This window comes from Cuculus canorus, chromosome 4 (genome assembly GCF_017976375.1).
Source record: "Cuculus canorus isolate bCucCan1 chromosome 4, bCucCan1.pri, whole genome shotgun sequence".
In the NCBI taxonomy this organism is placed as follows: domain Eukaryota; kingdom Metazoa; phylum Chordata; class Aves; order Cuculiformes; family Cuculidae; genus Cuculus; species Cuculus canorus.
The window spans coordinates 56461334-56479491 of NC_071404.1; the positions used below are offsets into that span (position 1 = coordinate 56461334).

Below are 18158 nucleotides of genomic sequence, written 5' to 3' on the forward strand. Positions count from 1 at the left end.
TCTAGCAGTTGTCCTGTGCTGTGCCGAATGCAAACAGCTGCACTGGTGACGCTGGGCATGCACTCTTGTCCCACTCTGCAGGGGCCTCTGCACAATGGTGGGGTCGGCAGTGTGGAGGTTAGTGAAGTGGGACAGCCAGGCTGCAGCAGTCTGCTCCTGGTGGCACAGAACTGAGGCGCAAGTTAAATGAACTCAGCATCGCTCTGTGCACCCATGGCAATTGAATTAGCTGGTTTAATGCTAGAGGGCCGCCTTCCAGCTTTGTTTGGCCTCATGGTTAGCGTCAAAACAAACTCATTTGGTTTGTTGTTACCATTTGCAAAGAAAGCCTCGGAACTGCTTTGCATATGGTAATACCGAAGGAATCTGCTCCCTCTGATATCAAATACAAGACAAATTTATTTTCTCATCCTTGGAAAATACAAACCTAATTTCCCCACCACGGAGAATTTTTGTTTCATCTGAAAACTGAGAAGCCTTTTCTGGAAACATAAGAACCTTAGTGAATAGAGACCTGGTAAAAAAAAAATGAGGTAAGTGTAGGCTGAAAGAGGGGGAAAAAAATTAGAAGAAAATTATGTAACACCTTCCCCCGTCCCAGCTACTTGACACACACATGCTTACCCTCTTTTCCCCACTCCTCTCTTTTTAAAATGAGCAGCCAATGAAATGATAACTTGCTGCTTTTTGCCTGCTCCTACTTTTACTTCCTCAGCTGTGCTTCATGTGAGGTAGCTGCTCACTGAAACTAAACCACAGGATTCAGAGGGCTGTATATAGGGCAACCAGGATTTACAGCTAAGCACAAGCTGCCTGTTGAAGTCATCCTGGTTGAAGGATAAGTGCCTTTTTATTTGATCAGGGATCACAGGTTACCTATGCAGATTCCTGTGAATAAGCAGTTCAGGGAACTTTCAAGATGAAAGTTATTTCAGAAGCAGAACTATTAGAAAAGTGAAACAGAAAGTTAGATAGGAACTAATAACACTTCATCTGTTATTTCTTCACAGATTTACTTTGCACACACTGCCTTGAAGTGGATAGAACGAGCTAATCTGGATGGCTCAAATCGTGAAAAAGTTATTCATGAAGCTATAGATATACCCGAAGGCCTTGCTGTGGACTGGATTAACCGTAAATTGTATTGGACAGACAGAGGGTACATGTTTCATAGTGCATTTATGTTGAAGCATGCCATAAAATACTTAAAATAAATGACTGGTGATACAGAAATAGCTGAGATATCACTCTAAATTCAGTAACGCTTTGCATTCTGATTGAGTAGCTGTAATCTCAAGTATATACAGTTGTAGGAGTCTTTAAAACTGAAATGCTGGAAGTTCACTGTAAGGCTATTATTGTGTTCTTATCTTTGTCTTTCCAAGAAGCAAGGGTTTGGACACAGCTGCAAGGAATCCAAAGCATGTACTGCATGTATACATATATGTATGTGCACATGCATATGTGAGTGTATACATACACACATATACTCATTTCTCTACATACAATGCATGTGTGTACATGCATATAGCTTTATAACATTACATACATTTATATATATATATATATATATCATGTTACTGCACTGAGTACATTTTGGACAGAAGTCAGTAGTGTTGACAACTAGAATCCTTTTAAGATAATGCAGAACCTTTGTGAATTATCTCTGATAAGAGGAATAGCCACTGGCACACAATAAGACTTCACATTTAAAATGTTACCTACCCTTACATGCAGAGAGAAATAAAATTGACCTTTGTTAAAAAGGCAATGTCAGATCAGAACACATAATGAAGTCTTCTTGAAGAATAGTCACTATGTTTCAGCATGACTGGTATTCTTAGTCAATAAAAAGTGGTTTTGAATGTGAAGATCACCCTCCTTCTCCCTTTCAAATATGCTGCTAGTCCACTTGCTATTAAGTACAATCTTGTCTACACGATTGTCCTCCTGTATAAATATGCCAGTGTTTATTGTGAAATAGGAAAATGTGGTGCTTGTCTCCATAACACAAGAGTCAAGGGTGAAGCTGTGAATTGGTATCTGTCATTTTCTTCTCACACACTGCATTTACCTGTTTGTATTCCACATTTGCACGAATATATTTCTCCTTCCACCTCTGTGTGGCCTTTCTATACGGGTTCAGGTGCGCATGGAAGGTTGCAGGTAGAGGCTGAGATATATTTGGCAACGAAAAATTTGTAGCAATAAGTACAATTTCTGAAAAAAAAAATCGCATTAGGAGACTAGCAATGTAGTTTCTATATTTGTCTCCAACACAGATTTTAAGAGTAATCATAAGGACTTCAGCCTCATTCTTTCCTGTGAAATAGATATAATATGTAAATTGCTTAGTGATTTCTGGATGAAAAATCCTATATAAAATACTATTTAAACATAATTTGTCATACATTTCATAATGCCGTTCAGTTATGAGCTTTTTTTCTCCTGACTCCCTTTAAAGCGAACATTCACCTATTAGTGATAATATTTCCAACTCATTATTTCACCAAAAAAGGAGACATTCATGTCTCCTGCAGAGCAGCAGGTACTATACCATTGTGCCTTGGGCCAGATAACGAGGCTGTAACATGAATTACTTGTTGATAAAACAACTAGACATCCCACATCAGCATGATTATTACATGTCATTGTAAAGTTATTTATCACAGTTTTGTGCTAAACTAAAGCAATGCAAAAAGTTAATATGTTCTGCCTGGAAACGTAATTAAAAAGATAGCAGGGAGAATCTAATACTGTCATGTGTGTTGCAGGAAGGCTTGCATAGAAAGGAGCAATCTGAATGGAATGCAAAGAAAAATGATCATCTGGGAGGATATCTCCCAGCCCCGAGGGATTGCCGTTCACCCATTTGCTAAGTAAGGAGTGACAAACCCAGTTACTTGTGTAATACTTGGAGAGGATTTTTAGAAATGAATATGCCAGCCTTGCCTTTTTGGCAGTCAAAAACGGCATTAGGCTCATGTTAGGGTAGTCATTGCCTTGAAGAGCTGTGTGAATTGCAATGTTTCATCGCTGGGTTTCTTTTGTGAATTGGGACATGCTAATTTCTCATAGATTTAAAGAATACCAGAAGAATTGAAGGTACTGTATGCAGTTTAATCTAAAGAAAAGAACAAGCAGCTGAAGTCACCCTGACAGTTGTAAGCACCAGACTGCAAACTTTGCTATATCCATTAGTGTGAAGAAGATAAGTCACCTTTAGCCAAGGGTTCTTTCAAAGGATTTTTTGGCCATGTTTCAGCTTCTGAGGAAACTAAGCCAAATCTACTGTTGTGGAGGTGCATTGTTTTAAATGCACGTTACATCTTTTTATCTATTGCTGAGAAGATCAAAGGACTTTTGAATGTTTAAACTATTGATGAAATTCTGGCTATTTTAATCAATGGCAAGGCTCCATGGCTTTCAATCAATATGCCTGATGAATGAATCCAGATTGCACAGGGAGGTGTTTTCTTAGCTTCACTTGATACAAAAAAGACCTGAAAGAATCTTTCAGTAGAGGTTGAACATAATAGCGATATTTTGCAGGAAAATTTTTCAGAACAGGTAAATTCAGAGAGATTGTTTATTCAAATTATTGGTAGAGGTGAGAGCTACAAGGGGAAAGGAAGGAGGAAACATCACTAAAACCTTCCTTATTAGAAAGTTAATGGTTAAAGGAGGAACAGACATTGTAGCAATGTCCATAATTGTTAAGTCAATGTTAAAAAGAGGCCTGAGACACAATTACGACTATCGAGAATGTTGATCCTTGCATTGGTTAAGGCAAAACTGCTCATGTAACTAAAGCTAAATGAATCTGTGAGTTATCTCAGTAGACTTGACAAAGGCAGCTGATGCCCAGAAACACTGGTAGTCCAAACTTCAAAATTAATTTGTGGACTTGGATATCTCCATTTTACGTAGTCATCTGGCACTCCCGTTCTTTGAAAAGCAGTAAGCACTCAGCATGTAACACTCAGGACTCTAGTGGGAGACCTTGAGAATCATAACTTTGTTAAAAGGAGAAAAAAGTCAGGGTTTGATACTGGTTTATTTATAAAAAACAAAATAACCTGTGGGGTCTTGCTTGCTTTCCATGGTGGGTAATTTTGGTTCCACTTGTGCATTGTTACACCATTGTCTAGACAAAGGTCTGGCTAATGCATTGTCTTCTGTTGTCTGGGTTTGCTAAACTGCTACCATGAGTCACATGGAAAACACAAAAGCAGATGGAAAGGGCTGGCAGTTAGCATATGGGCGAGGAGTTGTTTTTGAAAGGTTTTGTGCCAACAGAGTGGGGATTCTGCATAAGTCCCAGTGTAATCACCTGGAGCCCTATAGCAAGTGTGGAAAGAACAGCAGCCAATATATTTTCCTGAAGGGTACACTTTTTCTCATGTGCCTCAGGCCTGTGTTGCTTTGATCTGATCTTTCTGCTTTGAAATACTCCACAGAGAGAAGGACAAACATTTACTTACTGACTTCCTGTATGCATTTTGTCTTCTAAAGGAGATTATTCTGGACTGACATGGGGGTCAATCCTCGGATTGACAGCTCTTCACTAGAAGGCATCGATCGCCAGGTTATAGTCAGCACTGGTCTGGTGTGGCCCAGTGGAATAGCTCTCGACTACTTAGCTGACAAGTTGTACTGGTGTGATGCTAAGCAGTCAGTGGTTGAGAGTGCAAACCTGGATGGCTCTGGTCGTCGAATTCTTGCACAGAATGATGTAGGTGAGGCTTTGGTGTTGATAATTGCCTACTGTTGCTTGTCAGTGTGCATGTATATCTGTGTATGTTATTGTGCACGTTAATTACTGGCCAGTGGTTGTGTTCTGTATCCCATGCAACTCTGTGTTATGTTAATGGCACAATTTTGTTCTCTCACCCAGGTGACTTTTATTTTTTCATTTTAGCAAAAGAACACCTTTCTGATACACTGTAACTTTACTAATCAGACACTTTGCATTGGACAGAGAACTTTTCTACCTTCACAGAAAAGCGAAGAGAAGGAAAAAGTCGAAAAAGGTTTGCTTTTCCCATGCATAGCAGCCTAGTGTAATTCAGGTTTTGCTGTATTTAGTACATCAGTGAGTCATATTGACATAAGCTGGAAGAGAACTAATCTTGGCCACTAAGGTCCTTGAGCAAAGAACCTGCATCAGAACAGTTCTGGAGAAGAGGAGGCTGAGGGGAGACCTTATTACTCTCTACAACTACCTGAAAGGAGGTTGTGGAGAGGAGGGAGCTGGCCTCTTCTCCCAAGTGACAGGGGACAGGACAAGAGGGAATGGCCTGAAGCTCCGTCAGGGGAGGTTCAGGTTGGATATCAGAAAAAAATTCTTCACAGTAAGAGTCATTGGGTACTGGAACAGGCTGCCCAGGGAGGTGGTCGAGTCGCCTTCCCTGGAGGTGTTTAAGGAACGGGTGGATGAAGTGCTGAGGGACATGGTTTAGGGAGTGTTAGGAATGGTTGGACTCGATGATCCAATGGGTCCTTTCCAACCTTCTGATTCTGTGATTCTGTAACAGTGCTGAACACTGCTATGATTCTGAATGCACGATAGACACTGAAGGGGAAAATGATTTATACAATAAATGCTGGTGGTTGTTATGGCTGAGATTTCTATTGTTTGACGTGTAACTATGTTGTTCTGGAGCAACAGAGCACTTATTTGAAGGTGAACAGAGTGAAGCAGTGTTCTGCAGTTCCTTGGACATCAAAAGCCCTGAGCATAGTGACTTGCCAGCATTCCTCCCTTTTCCCCTGTTGTGCATATTTTTCTGTATGCCCCACCTTGCAACTGCTCTGCAAAGGAAGAAGCCTGTTGAAAGTTTCACTTTCTTCCTCTACAAGGAGTGGGACAGCATCTTAAAGAGGGAAAACAGAGAAGGAGACCTAGGAGCACTAAAGAAACACAGAGCATGGGAAAGGCTTGGAGTAGTGATATGGCTGTTTGGAGCTGGGGGAAAAGGACATCAGCACCTTTATGGAAAGAAGTGAAAGAGATGAAATGCAGACCTATAGCAGTGTGAATTTAGAGAGGCAGAGAGATTTGAGATGCTAATATTTTGCTAATCCTGTTAGTGATACCAGAATTCAGCCTCTTTTCCTGATCAGCTGTACACTGGAGCATGCGAAGGTGGTGTCTCCTCCTAAGCATGTTCCTGTAACATGAATTTTTGTTGCAGCAGCTCCCTCTAGTGACCCTGTACTGAACATTGATTCAGAAGAGCTGCATGCAAAATAGATGACATTGTTTCTGCTCTTCTGCTAATCCTGTTTTCAACTGTAAGTAAAACAGCCTGTAAGCACCCACCCAAGGCAGTGAACAACACAACCGTTCTTTTTGTTTATGAAATGTGCTGGGTGTGCACTGTTGTGGAAGCAGTTCATGTGATTATTAACATTTCTCTTCCTGCTGTCTTAATTGATGATGCAACACTTCCACTTTTAATCCTTAATGTATTTATAAGTTAAGAGGTTAAGGAATTCCTGGTCAAAGCAAGGCATTTTTTTGTTGATAGTGCCAGCTACAGATCCTAAAATGGTGAATAAATATTTGCATGAGGATGGTATTGAGATCTTGGGCTAGTTGCTCAAATTCCATGGGAAATAAAAATAAGAAACATGTCCTGCAGTTAAGCGTGGTTCAGTGGAGGTAGTGAAATGCTAACAGAATAAAATATGATCTTCAGCTTAACAAGTAAAGACACTTAAATAATTTTTCTTATGTAATAGTGCTTTTTTCAGTTTATTTGTGATGTGTATTTAAGATATGCTGACACATACTTCTTCCTCAGGGTTCTGATTTATCTGTTGTTCTGTTTACTCTCCTTTGTTTGTTTGTTTGTTTTTCTTTTTTAATCTAATACACGTTGGGATCCCAATTTCATTAGTGAAATTTAACAACACCTTGTTGAGACCTCATCAAAAAACCAAAAACACAGATCATAAAATCACATGCCTACAAAACACTTCTCAGAGGGTCTGGGACTGCAGTGCTAAAAAGTGAAGTGCATATTCAGACTGTGAGTAAGGACCAGGGCAGAACAAACCTGCATCAGCCAGGCAGCATCCACTCTGAAACCAGGTGGACATTCATGGAAGAACAGTATGTGTTCCCACCTTCTATTGCAAAAAAATTGCCCAAAGGCTGTCTTGGAAGCAAGAGATTTCTAAATGTATAGAAAGAATGCATAATCCCATATGGACTAGTGACAATTATCTATCATGACAGAGGTATCAAAAATATTCAGAATAATTTTGCAAAGATTTCTATATCTATGAGTATGTCTGCCCTTGTATGTGAAAGTGTGCTTTGGATTCTGAATAGCTGAGCATCTTTCTGAAAGTCTGACTAGGGATCTGTGTCTTTCTAGAGCAGATAACGTTGTGCTGCTACGGAAAAATTGTTGTGCTCTGAATTTAGGGTGAAATTTCTTTCACTTGCTGTTAGCCATGTAAGTGTTAGGTGCCTGGTCTAAGCTGGTGTTTAGGTTCCTTTTGTAATCAGTGAAAAAAGAGTAAGCTACCCGGATGATCTATTGGATCCTGTGGTTTGTGTTAGCTGTTATGGTTAGTTAGCTGGTTAACAGACAGTGACTAACTAGTCATAGCCTACTGCTGCTAATGGGCTGAAGTGAGGAAAATGAAATCCTCTCTTCGGTTTTGCACTCTGATGAATTGGCTACTGCCTGTGCATGTTTATATGTATGTGTGAACTGCTGTATAGCACTCGTGTGTACTTTCGGAACTTGCAAAGATCCAGTAGGATCTTTGCAGTCCTTTGTGAGTCCTACTGTGAGGAACTGGCTGTTGTGTCTGCAGCTCTCAGGCTGTCCCATGCTGGTAAACTTACACAAGGTGACACATGCCATGTGCTCCTCTCCTCTGTTATATAAAAATTGCAAAAGGAGCTGTGTACCTCAGCAGGTCTGTGGTGTGCCGCTGACTGGCAGAGGAGGGGGGCATTTCAATTCTGAAAGGCTGATCCCAATACGGCTTCAATAAATGACGATGTCTGAGGTAGAAGCATCTTGTGAACTTGATCTGGTTGGAGGTCACCAACAGCATAGAGACTGTACTAAGCCAGACAAGTGTCATAGCCTCCTCTGCTAAGAGCAGAAGTAACATGTGCCTATGGTCCACCATTCATGGACACTTATCCCTCCCCATGACACACCAAAGGGGAGGAGTAGCTATGGATGTGCCACTGTATTAGAAGTAGACCTGTTTGTAGATAGTGCTTTTGCTTACATGATTTCTTGTGCGTGGTCTACAGATGTGGAAATGAGAAATTTATTTTCTTTGTAGGCCACCCTTTTGATGTAGCAGTGTTTGAGGATCACCTTTGGTTTTCTGACTGGACTAGGCCATCGCTAATGAGGGTGGACAAGAAGACCGGCCAAAGCAGGGTACGTCTTCGAGGCAGCATGCTGAGACCCTCATCAATGGTTGTAGTTCATCCTTTGGCGAAACCAGGTATACTGCAACAATAAAGCAGTCATTCCCTTCCAGCCTCCTCTTGTTCACTGATATCAGTAGAATAAACGTCCTTGGGGAGAGGATTATCATCTCAGAAACAGGCTCTTTAAAAGGCCTTGCATAGTCAGACTGGCATTTATTGAAAGAGTCGTCTGGGCATGTGTCCCAGGAATGCTAACAGATTTTGTATATTTATGATCATGCCCAAGAATAGATGCTGATCAATTGGGACGAGGCTACCATAGTCTTCTAATTCCTGTTTATCCTCATCTATTAGCACCCCTCAGAGACACAAATAGTAACAAATGACACGGAGAAAGATTTTGTAAGATTTATTGGTTTTAAATCAAGTAATTTGATTTTCTGTTGGGGTCAATCTCTCTGTAAGCAGAAAAAAGTAATTCAATAGACCGGGATAGAGAGAAGGTAATCACAGGTTCCCTATGCCCTTGAAATGTTCTTCCAGGGAGTGCCAGGGCTCTGAATGGTAAAGGAAAAAATAATTAAGGAAGTTTTTTTTTAAAAGTGACATATTAGATAGAGTATGCACATCTGCTTTCCTGCCAGAGGCTAGTTCATAACATCTATGCTTTACTATATGCATCTGTTTTTAATTTACAAAAAAATGTATTATCTAGTTTTTGTCAGTCCTTATTGTTTTTCCAACTGCTTCAACTCTGCACACCTAAAAGGTGGTGGTGACTGATGATGACTGAAGAAACATCTCGTTAAGTTGTCTGTTTTTCTTTACTAGGGGCAAATCCTTGCCTTTATGACAATGGAGGCTGTGCTCAGATCTGTGAAAACAATTTTGGAGTTGCCCATTGCGTGTGCCATCCAGGATTTGGGAAAACTCAGGGTGGAAAAACCTGTCGTGCTCTGGATGCTTCCAACACAACAGCAGGTACAATCCTCCAGTTCCAAACCCTTAAGGATCCTGACAGGTAGAACTGGAAAACATTCACCTTGGTATGCATAATGAATGATGGTTTCTCTGAAGGATGGAAACACTGAGGTGGTGTTGTGGGACAATAACATGTTGTCTGACCTTTGTCATTTTTCACTTGGCATATTAACAGTAAGAAAGACGTGTGTAGTGCTGACAAATATTGTGAGCAATGAGTCGCATTCCTTGTCCTTTTTATTTGAGAAAACCTACCAGTGAGTGGTTTTGGAATAATTTGAGGCCAGAAATAGGCTAGTCTGGGAGGATGCGATGTTTATTTTCTAAGGAAACCATAATGATTGTTGGAAAGTAGACATGATAGAAAATCAGAAAGTTAGTTCAGGAGATATAAATAGTCTGTGTCACTTTTTTTCTTGTGTTTTTTAGGAAGTGAGGTAGTGCAGGTCACAACATCAGAGACCTTGGTCCAGAGCACACAAAGCAGCGAGATATTCAAGGATATGGACAGTGGGGAAAAGCAGAAAATCAGTGTTTTGTTGATGGCTGAAATCATGGTATCAGGTAGAGTCTGATGATTATTTTCCTTCTATTTCATGTGAGGCTCTGAACAGGTTTATAGAACAAAAAGAAATCAAACAACTTAAAGGAAGAGCTTTCTATGAATCTGTTATTCAAGGTAGCATTCATGCTTTTAACCCTCTTACAAGGTCTGTGCGATTTATGTCAGGTAGAACTGCTTTTTTGTTTGCTTGCTTCCACGTTCCTTTGCTATGTCAACAATACTTGATAATACTATCCAGATCTAAAGAATGTGCATTTCTAATTTGGAACAACTTCTCCCTTTCTTCCTTAATTCTTAAGAAATTAAGAATTTCTTCACCATGAGAGTGGTGAGACACTGGCACAGGTTGCCCAGGGAAGCTGTGGCTGCCCCATCCCTGGAGGTGTTCAAGGCCAGGCTGGGTGGGGCCTTGGGCAGCCTGATCCAGTGGATGTGTCCCTGCCCATGGCAGGGGGTTGGAATTGGATGATCTTTAAGGTCCCTTCCAACCCAAACTATTCTGTGATTCTACGATTCTATTGTTCACCCTGGAGAGCTATGATTTGAAGTTTGACCCTTTGTTATGGTTCTCTTGTTAGTTTTTGTTTGGTTGTTGTTGATTTTTTTAAAATGTAGTACCTCTTTTGATCTCTCTTAAAGGCATTTTTCGTGGTTTTTGTTTCTGTTTATGCTATAGATCAAGATGACTGCACTGCATTAGAATGTGGTACCAATGCACAGTGTGTTTTGATGGAAGATGGTGCTATATGCCAGTGTTTGAAAGGATTTACCAGGAAGGGGAAATCATGCTATGGTAATAAAAGACATTAATACAACCTACTGCAAAACTGTAGAACGAGGGAGAGGAAGAAAATCTGTCTTACATTGGCAGCTCTCTGCTGCACTGAGCCCTCACAGAAAGGTCAATGATATTTCTTGTTTTGAAAGGGATGATGAACATGTGAGATGAAATGGCTGATTATCACATGCTTTTTTTCCCCTTAGTCACGATTGTTAATCTGGTTAATATTAACGAGGATAATAGGAATAGAAGTATAATAAATTTATTCGTAAAATTTGTAAAATTTGTAAAAATTATAAAATCTTAGTCCATAGACTTGATAGTTGATGTATAATTTGAAAGCATGTACTAAGGAGTCTCTTAAAAATTAGTAGTTCTGATGTAATGTTTATATAAAAGTACTGCTTTTGTTTCTTGCACTAGAAAGAGACTCTAACATCAGAGAACAGATTGCTCAGAGTGGTCTTTAAGTTTTTAGACTTGCATACCACATGAATGAAAGCACTTTATTCTCTCATAAAGGCTAAGGCAGGAATGCATTAGAAACAGAACAATTTGGTGGCTAAGCGTGAAGGCTTACAGGAGTCTATGTTGCTACGGAAAGGAAAACAGAAAATGGGATGTGAAAAAGTGTACTTTTTGTCTTTGCAGTACCTTTTTTTTTTTTTTTTTTTAAGCTTATGGGTTCTTTCTTGAAACAAAGTTTCTCTCCAAGTAGCGTTTAAGAATATAAGGCTAATTTTGAATATGACCATTCCCTCCAAGCAGGATTTTTTTTGAAGCAAGTGGTATTTGTAGAACTTCTATGTTTCTATTTGAAAGTATCTGCTTGACTGTCTTGGGCTCTTTGTAATATCCTCATCAAAGTTCAAGAAAAGAACACAAAGCCTTATTTTCCCATTTGCTTCAGGTGCACAGATGACAAGTGACAGCATAGTTCAGGAGAGATTAATGATGTAGACATTTCTTTTTATCGATTTACCTGATAGTTTCATCACCCATGTGTCCCTTCTTGTTTTGTCTCATAGATGTTGATGAGTGCTCTGGAAATATGGACCACTGTAATCGAAACGTGTCGAGCTGCATCAATACAGAAGGGGGCTATGTCTGTAAATGCCTGGAGGGCTACACTGGAGATGGAGTCCATTGCTATGGCATGGGTAAGTGAGAGGGCTGTGCCCTGTCTGGGGGGCCAGAGCAGGATGAATAAGTAAGAGAGACATCTTATGATTTGGGCTAGACTTGCATCAAGGTTTGAAGATGTCAAAATAGGTGTTCTGGTTCCTTTTGGAAAATCTCATAGGTACATGGATCCTAGCAATGGCTTTCCCAGGTATGTTCCATTTATCATTTCTTCCTTTTTGATTTTTTCCTTCCTGTTTGAAGTGTGGCAACTTCAGCAACTGATCAGCATGCAGAGCCTGTAGTTGTCAGAGAATACCTCCTCTCAGTGTTTGCACTTTTTAGCAGCTACAGTAAGAGAGAAAGAAAAAGAGCGAAGGGGAGGAGGGAAATGGGGGTGAAGCAGTAGAGCTTTATTGGAAATCATTGCCATGAATATAAACGAAAGCAGATATTGAGTGTGTCATAATACTCGTCAAATAATTCAAGGTCGGTTTAATAGGCGTGAGGTTCAAGGTGTTGACACTGACAACTGGAGTACATTTGCAGTCTTGTTAATAATCAGTGCCATTGATTTTCCCATACAGTTCTAATGTCAAGTCTTTAGTTCATTCTTTACATTTCTTAATTTTTTAACCCATTTTAGCAGTAAATATGAAGGAACAGGAAGCTTTCTCCCACAGTATTTGACTAGCACACTCTTTGTTCAGAGCTTTATGAGAGTCTTGGCTTCTCTTTTGTCCTTGCCTTTCTTCTTTCTCCTTTATAGCCTGATTCAAATCCCCTTGAATTCTTACATAGTTTTTGCTGGACTTTGGTTCTTCTACACAGATATGGGTGATTGAAAAATAACAATATCTTTATTATGGGAAGGATGAGGAAAGCACCAGACACAGGAGGTCATCCTGCCTACAGTAGTCAGAGGTCCAGAGCTCATGTCTTTGAGGATGTTTGGAAGTGCAGACAGAAGTGACGGGCTTCTCTTGTTGTCCCAGCACCACTTAGAAGGCATGTTGCCATGCAGCTCTGGGATCTCATTGTGATATAATTACTTAGCTAGAATGATTGTGATACCTACCACTGTTATTGAAAACTGTTATGTTTATGAACTCTTTAAGTCCAGAATATGGTAAGCTACGTTTTCACAGCATTTTATAAATAGTGTGATCTTGTTTTGATGTAAACAGAATGGAAACTATATTTGTGTTTGATCACTTGAAATGTACTATAAAAACCAGAAACTGGTAACTTAGTGATTTTGTATTTCAGTTTTAGATGCCTGTGTGCATGCACGGTGTCTAGAAATTTGTCAGTACATCCAGAGGAGGTACAAGATAAGTTCATGTTGTATTGTTGAAATCACATTTCCTGGAATATGCTGCAACGATTTTGGTCCTATGTTTTTGCTTATAAAAGTGCTTATGCTGTTTTGGGCCAGGATCCTTTTAATTTTGCTGGAGGAAAAAGTCCCAGTGGTTTATTTCACACAAATCGAGCCGGTAGATCTGTGATTTTGTTTCCCTAAAGTAGCACAATCTGCTGTTCGTACAATGAATCAGAGGTTCCCAAACTCTGGTATGTTCATGCATCTTTTCAAAGTTTCCACCTTTGGTGGGGCTTGCTCAGCCACTTAGCACCACGCAGGTGCCAGCCTAGCAGGAGCTGCCTCTGTGGGCTGTGCTAGAGAAGGTGTGGAGGCAGGGAGAGGATGTGTAGCAGGATGTGGGTGAGAGGTATAGATGAGCCTAATGCAGGCTCTGAACCTAGAACGTCTTGTTGTAATCAGGGATTCTCTTAATAATTCTTCTTCATTTCAGTATTTATATAAACTGGACAAACCTGTAAGTTTCTTGACCCTTTCTTTCTATCTAAACTTTTTGCATAGGTTGAACCAGGCAGGTGACACAGGGGTGGGCAACTCTCCGCTTCCAAACCCTTCTGCTGTCTTAATGCAAGAATGCCAGCTGACAGTACTCCAGTACTCCACCAGGGTGCCAGCTATGACTAACAAGGCTAGGAGAAAATACCTAGTAAAACAAAGTCTTCTCTTCAACTCTATCGTACTCATTGCATTTCATAGGGAAGCCTTTCGTTCCTGCTTTCTGTGGAGAGATTCTGCAGCAGCAAAATATGCTCTGAGAGGCTGGGGAGACTGTAACTACTTGGCACAGAAAGTACTCTGGTTTCTTTCCCGCATTTTCCATGAAGGTATATTTGCAGAGGGAAGATCTTCAGTGTTTTTCCCTACTGCTAGGATACTGCAGTGCTTCAACTGCTGCCCTTTTAAATGACGCTCTGAGGCATTTCATTCTTCTAACTGCAGATTGTTTGGGTGACAGATATTGATGAGTGCAAGACAGGGTCTCATACCTGTGGAGAGAACATAACGTGCACAAATACTGAAGGAAACTTCACTTGCTTATGTGCTGCTGGTGCTTCTGGAACTGTCATTGGTTGCAGTGAGTAAATGGAGTGGATGATCAAAATGGAAGTGACCCTTGACTAATAAGTGTTCTCTTGGATAAATTGTTATACCAGGAAATTAAGAAAACCCTGTATAGTGACACAGCGGGCAGCTTGTGGATCCATGTAGCATTGCTTTAGGAGTCTGTTTTGAGGTGGGCTAAGGAAACCAGTTATAAGTTTGTTTTGGAAAGATCTACTTTAAGGTTCAATGTTAATTTTTACTGTCAAAATGTAAAGACACACCTATCTATTGGCTTTTACAGTCAACAGCAGAAGTAGATGCTCCTTGGAGGTAATTGTTTCGTAGGTGACTTCAGTCAGCGTCATTTTTCAATCTCTGCAGGCTAGCACAAGAACTGCACATAATTTAAGATGCATTTAGTTCTTCAGAAAAAGCTACTCTTTCACAGAATCACAGAATCACAGAATCACAGAATCACTAGGTTCGAAAAGACCTCCAGGATCATTGAGTCCAACCATTCCTATGAACCACTAAATCATGTCCCTGAGCATCTCATCCACCCGTCTTTTAAATACCTCCAGGGATGGTGACTCCACCACCTCCCTGGGCAGCCTCTGCCAATGCCCAATGACCCTTTCTGTGAAAAATGACCCTTTCAGATTCAGTTGGTAATTTTTCAAAAAGGCTGTGAAAATTTCTAGAAAATCTCATCACTAATTTAATGAAGGGACCTGCTAAAGGTTTGAACTAATGACCATCTGGCTCTCATTTCAGTGTCTCAATTCAATGGCAGTATTGTCTGAAAATGTCGAGCTGAGTGGCTTATCATTTTTCCCTGTGTCAGGCCTCTCCACTGGGGTGAATTTTGCCCCATCTGGAGTGATGATTAGATGATGATGATGGGGGACATTGTGTGACTGTCACAGATCTGTACCTGCAAAAAAAAAAAGGAAATTATGTCTCATTAAAGAACATCTACGGGATCCCCACTCCCTTCTCAGTTACTTAAACATTCAATAGTTTCAGAGGAAATAATCACTCAGGAAATTACAATGTTATATGATGCATGACTTAGAAATAATGCCTTCTAGGTGCCTAAGCTGTAAGTCTTATCCCATGTCTTTGTGGGTGTTAACACATTGTTTTAGTTCTTTGCCTAATAAGCTCTCTTAGCAAGCTGAAATTTTCTTTGCAGAATGCAATCACATCTGGAGTTGACTGAAATTACTCATTCCTTTCCATTCAGGCTTTTTGCCGTGGCAGTTCTCCTGCAAATGAAATTTTAAAAAGCAAATGTCATTGAAGGTCATGTTGCAGTAGAACTGGTGTGAGTCATAAAACTGATCCAATAAATGTATGAGAGCTATTAGGCATATTTCTGCTAAGCCATGCTAGTAGGAATTCTTTGCCATGTAGGTGGTTCTGACCTTCCTTTAAAATGAGGTAGTTTGGATACCTGTGTAGGTAACTGTCTGATTCAGGGCAGGCTACAGTACCCTGGAATATCTGGGTCAGTAGAGGTCCCTGCTTCCCCACCAATTCTGTTATTTGTACCTGAGCTAGTTTGAAACATTAAAAAAAAGTGTTCTGCAGTCACACAAAGATGCAATCAACTGGATGGCAGCAGAGTAGAAATAATCTGCATAAGAATGACATGTTGCATATGAAAACTTCTCAGTTTGAGATCCAAGTGCTTGAAACCCAGTCACCCTTTGCCTGTAGATCTGACTCTGGTACTTTATACATGGCATAGATTTACCATACCTAAAGCTGCATAAGTTGCAAAGATCATTTAAGCATAGGTAAATAGACAGTCAGTGCAGTTTTTCTTCAGAGCTGTACTCATGTATCTAAATAGATAGAATGCAGTCAGCCTCTATAGTTCTTTCTTTGCAAATGTAGAAACAAGCTTATTTAGTATTTTGACCTAAAGTTCTGTGTGCCTAAATTTGACAAGCAGCATAGGTAAATACGTAAAACACAAATAATTGTTTTAAATTAAATTATTTATCTACTTTCCTGTCTTGAAGTTCTGGAACCCTTTTGTACCATCATGTTGCCAGTGCTGTCAAAAGATTGAGATGTCTTTGTGAAATCCTGTGTTTCAGAATCTACTGTATCCCCCACTGTTGTGAGCAATGAATACCCTACACAGCCTGTGCAAACTGATACTGTAGGATGCCCTCCTTCCTATGAGTCATACTGCCTCCATGGTGGAGTGTGCAATTATGTTTCTGATCTACAAGACTACGCCTGCAAGTAAGTACAGAAATTTGTATTGTCCGTGCTGATGACTGTTATCCTTAGCGCTCAGTTGAATGCAGATAGTAAAGTGTTTGTCCATAAATTACCTGTTCATCACTCATACTAGCAATTATCATTGGACTCCGCTCTTTTCTGTATATGATCACTGTAAGTTTCTGTAAGTGGTCACTCCATTCCTATCTATTTCAAATAATAGTAGGATTGGATTTGTTCCCTAAGCCCTTGATTCTTTGTTTTGGAAATGTGAGATAAATTGTTAAATATTTAAGGCTCATGGCTTTATGAAAGAGTTACTTGCTCTCTCTCATGTATGTAGCGTGCTGACTTGTACCTCCCTGTTGGCCTTACAGTTCATGTGTAGCCCTCGCTGGGATGGAAAAGGACACCTCTGTCTTCTCTTATTGGGACCACGGAGAAGTCTGGTGTCAAGCATCTTCCCTTACAGTTTGAAGAGTTTTGGTCTCTGGCAGGAAGGGTACAAAATGATGGTCCTCTTGAAAACAGGAAGAGGAACAATGAAATCCCAAAAGATCTCAAAGATCTCCTTCCTCCTGTTGATATTTTCCTGAAGCCTAATTCCTCATTTCCCAAATACAGTTACTGATAAAAGCAAGACAAATGTCATATTTCCAGAAGTCAGCTTTGGCCTGGTCAATGTGGCAGCTTAACCCATGGGATAATTATTTCTTCAAAACCATTAGTGACTGGAGACATCTCTGGTATTTGCTATGAATTTTTAGTATAAATTTTAGAGGCATTGAAAACTATCTTCTTTCACTTCATTGAGTTCCTCCTATTGAAACTGAAGAGTCTACAATTGCAGAATTTTCAAGTTGGATAACATATTTTCTCTTTTATTTGCTAGGTGATAGTGCATAATACGTATCTGAATGTATGTATGTATTCTTCAGTTCTGAAAGTGGAAGTAGGGTAAAATTTAAGGAAAAACCGTGCTTAGCTGTGTTCTTGAGGGCTAGAGATTGTGAGGGGATACTTGTGAATTCTCACATTGCTGAGTTCTCACTAGATGGCAGCATTCATTCATGTAGGCTGTAACATGTTAAATACCAAAACGAAGTCATGGAAAATTGTTAGCTAGCAAAAATCCAGAATTCACATGCCAAATGTGATTTTTATTTTCATTAGTAAAAGCTCTTACCACTAGAAAGTAGATCTGCTGGCTCGTTTGGAATTTATTGTGATCTTATATTAAATAATTAGCATTTTTCTGCCTTCCAACATATATGCATGCTAATTTGTGACAGAATGAAAGTGGTTATGCCTGATTTAATAATGGATGTTCGCATAACATCTTCAGGACATTAGGTAAAAGCTGTTGCAGGTCACTTCCTGATTCTTTTGTTTATTTGTTTAGTTCTTTTAACTTGCAAAAAAATAGACCGATAAGAATAGTGAGAAGCGTTTGAGCCTACATTGCTGTTTTTTGTGAATTGACTTGCCTTTTCAATTTTTATGTTTATTAATTCCTTTTAATGTCTCTCACAATGGGTGGTAAAACTAGGCCAAAATGCTTTTTGACGTATTTCTCACTTTCTAGTAATTTTGATTTGGGGTTTTCATGCACTGATAAGATATTTCT

The 18158-nt window shown here is 39.8% G+C and overlaps 1 protein-coding gene across 3 annotated transcripts in view; it reads left to right on the plus strand.

Annotated features, from left to right (window-relative positions):
• Positions 1-18158, plus strand: part of EGF (epidermal growth factor) — a 59844-nt gene that overhangs the window by 30916 nt on the left and 10770 nt on the right. For all 3 annotated transcript variants that reach the window (XM_054066309.1, XM_054066310.1, XM_054066311.1), the window contains exons 12-20: positions 1011-1159; positions 2775-2879; positions 4516-4739; positions 8323-8490; positions 9248-9397; positions 9827-9961; positions 10639-10755; positions 11772-11903; positions 16402-16552. In XM_054066309.1, coding sequence (XP_053922284.1) covers positions 1011-1159; positions 2775-2879; positions 4516-4739; positions 8323-8490; positions 9248-9397; positions 9827-9961; positions 10639-10755; positions 11772-11903; positions 16402-16552 — 1331 coding nt within the window. The remainder of the gene's footprint in view (positions 1-1010; positions 1160-2774; positions 2880-4515; positions 4740-8322; positions 8491-9247; positions 9398-9826; positions 9962-10638; positions 10756-11771; positions 11904-16401; positions 16553-18158) is intronic.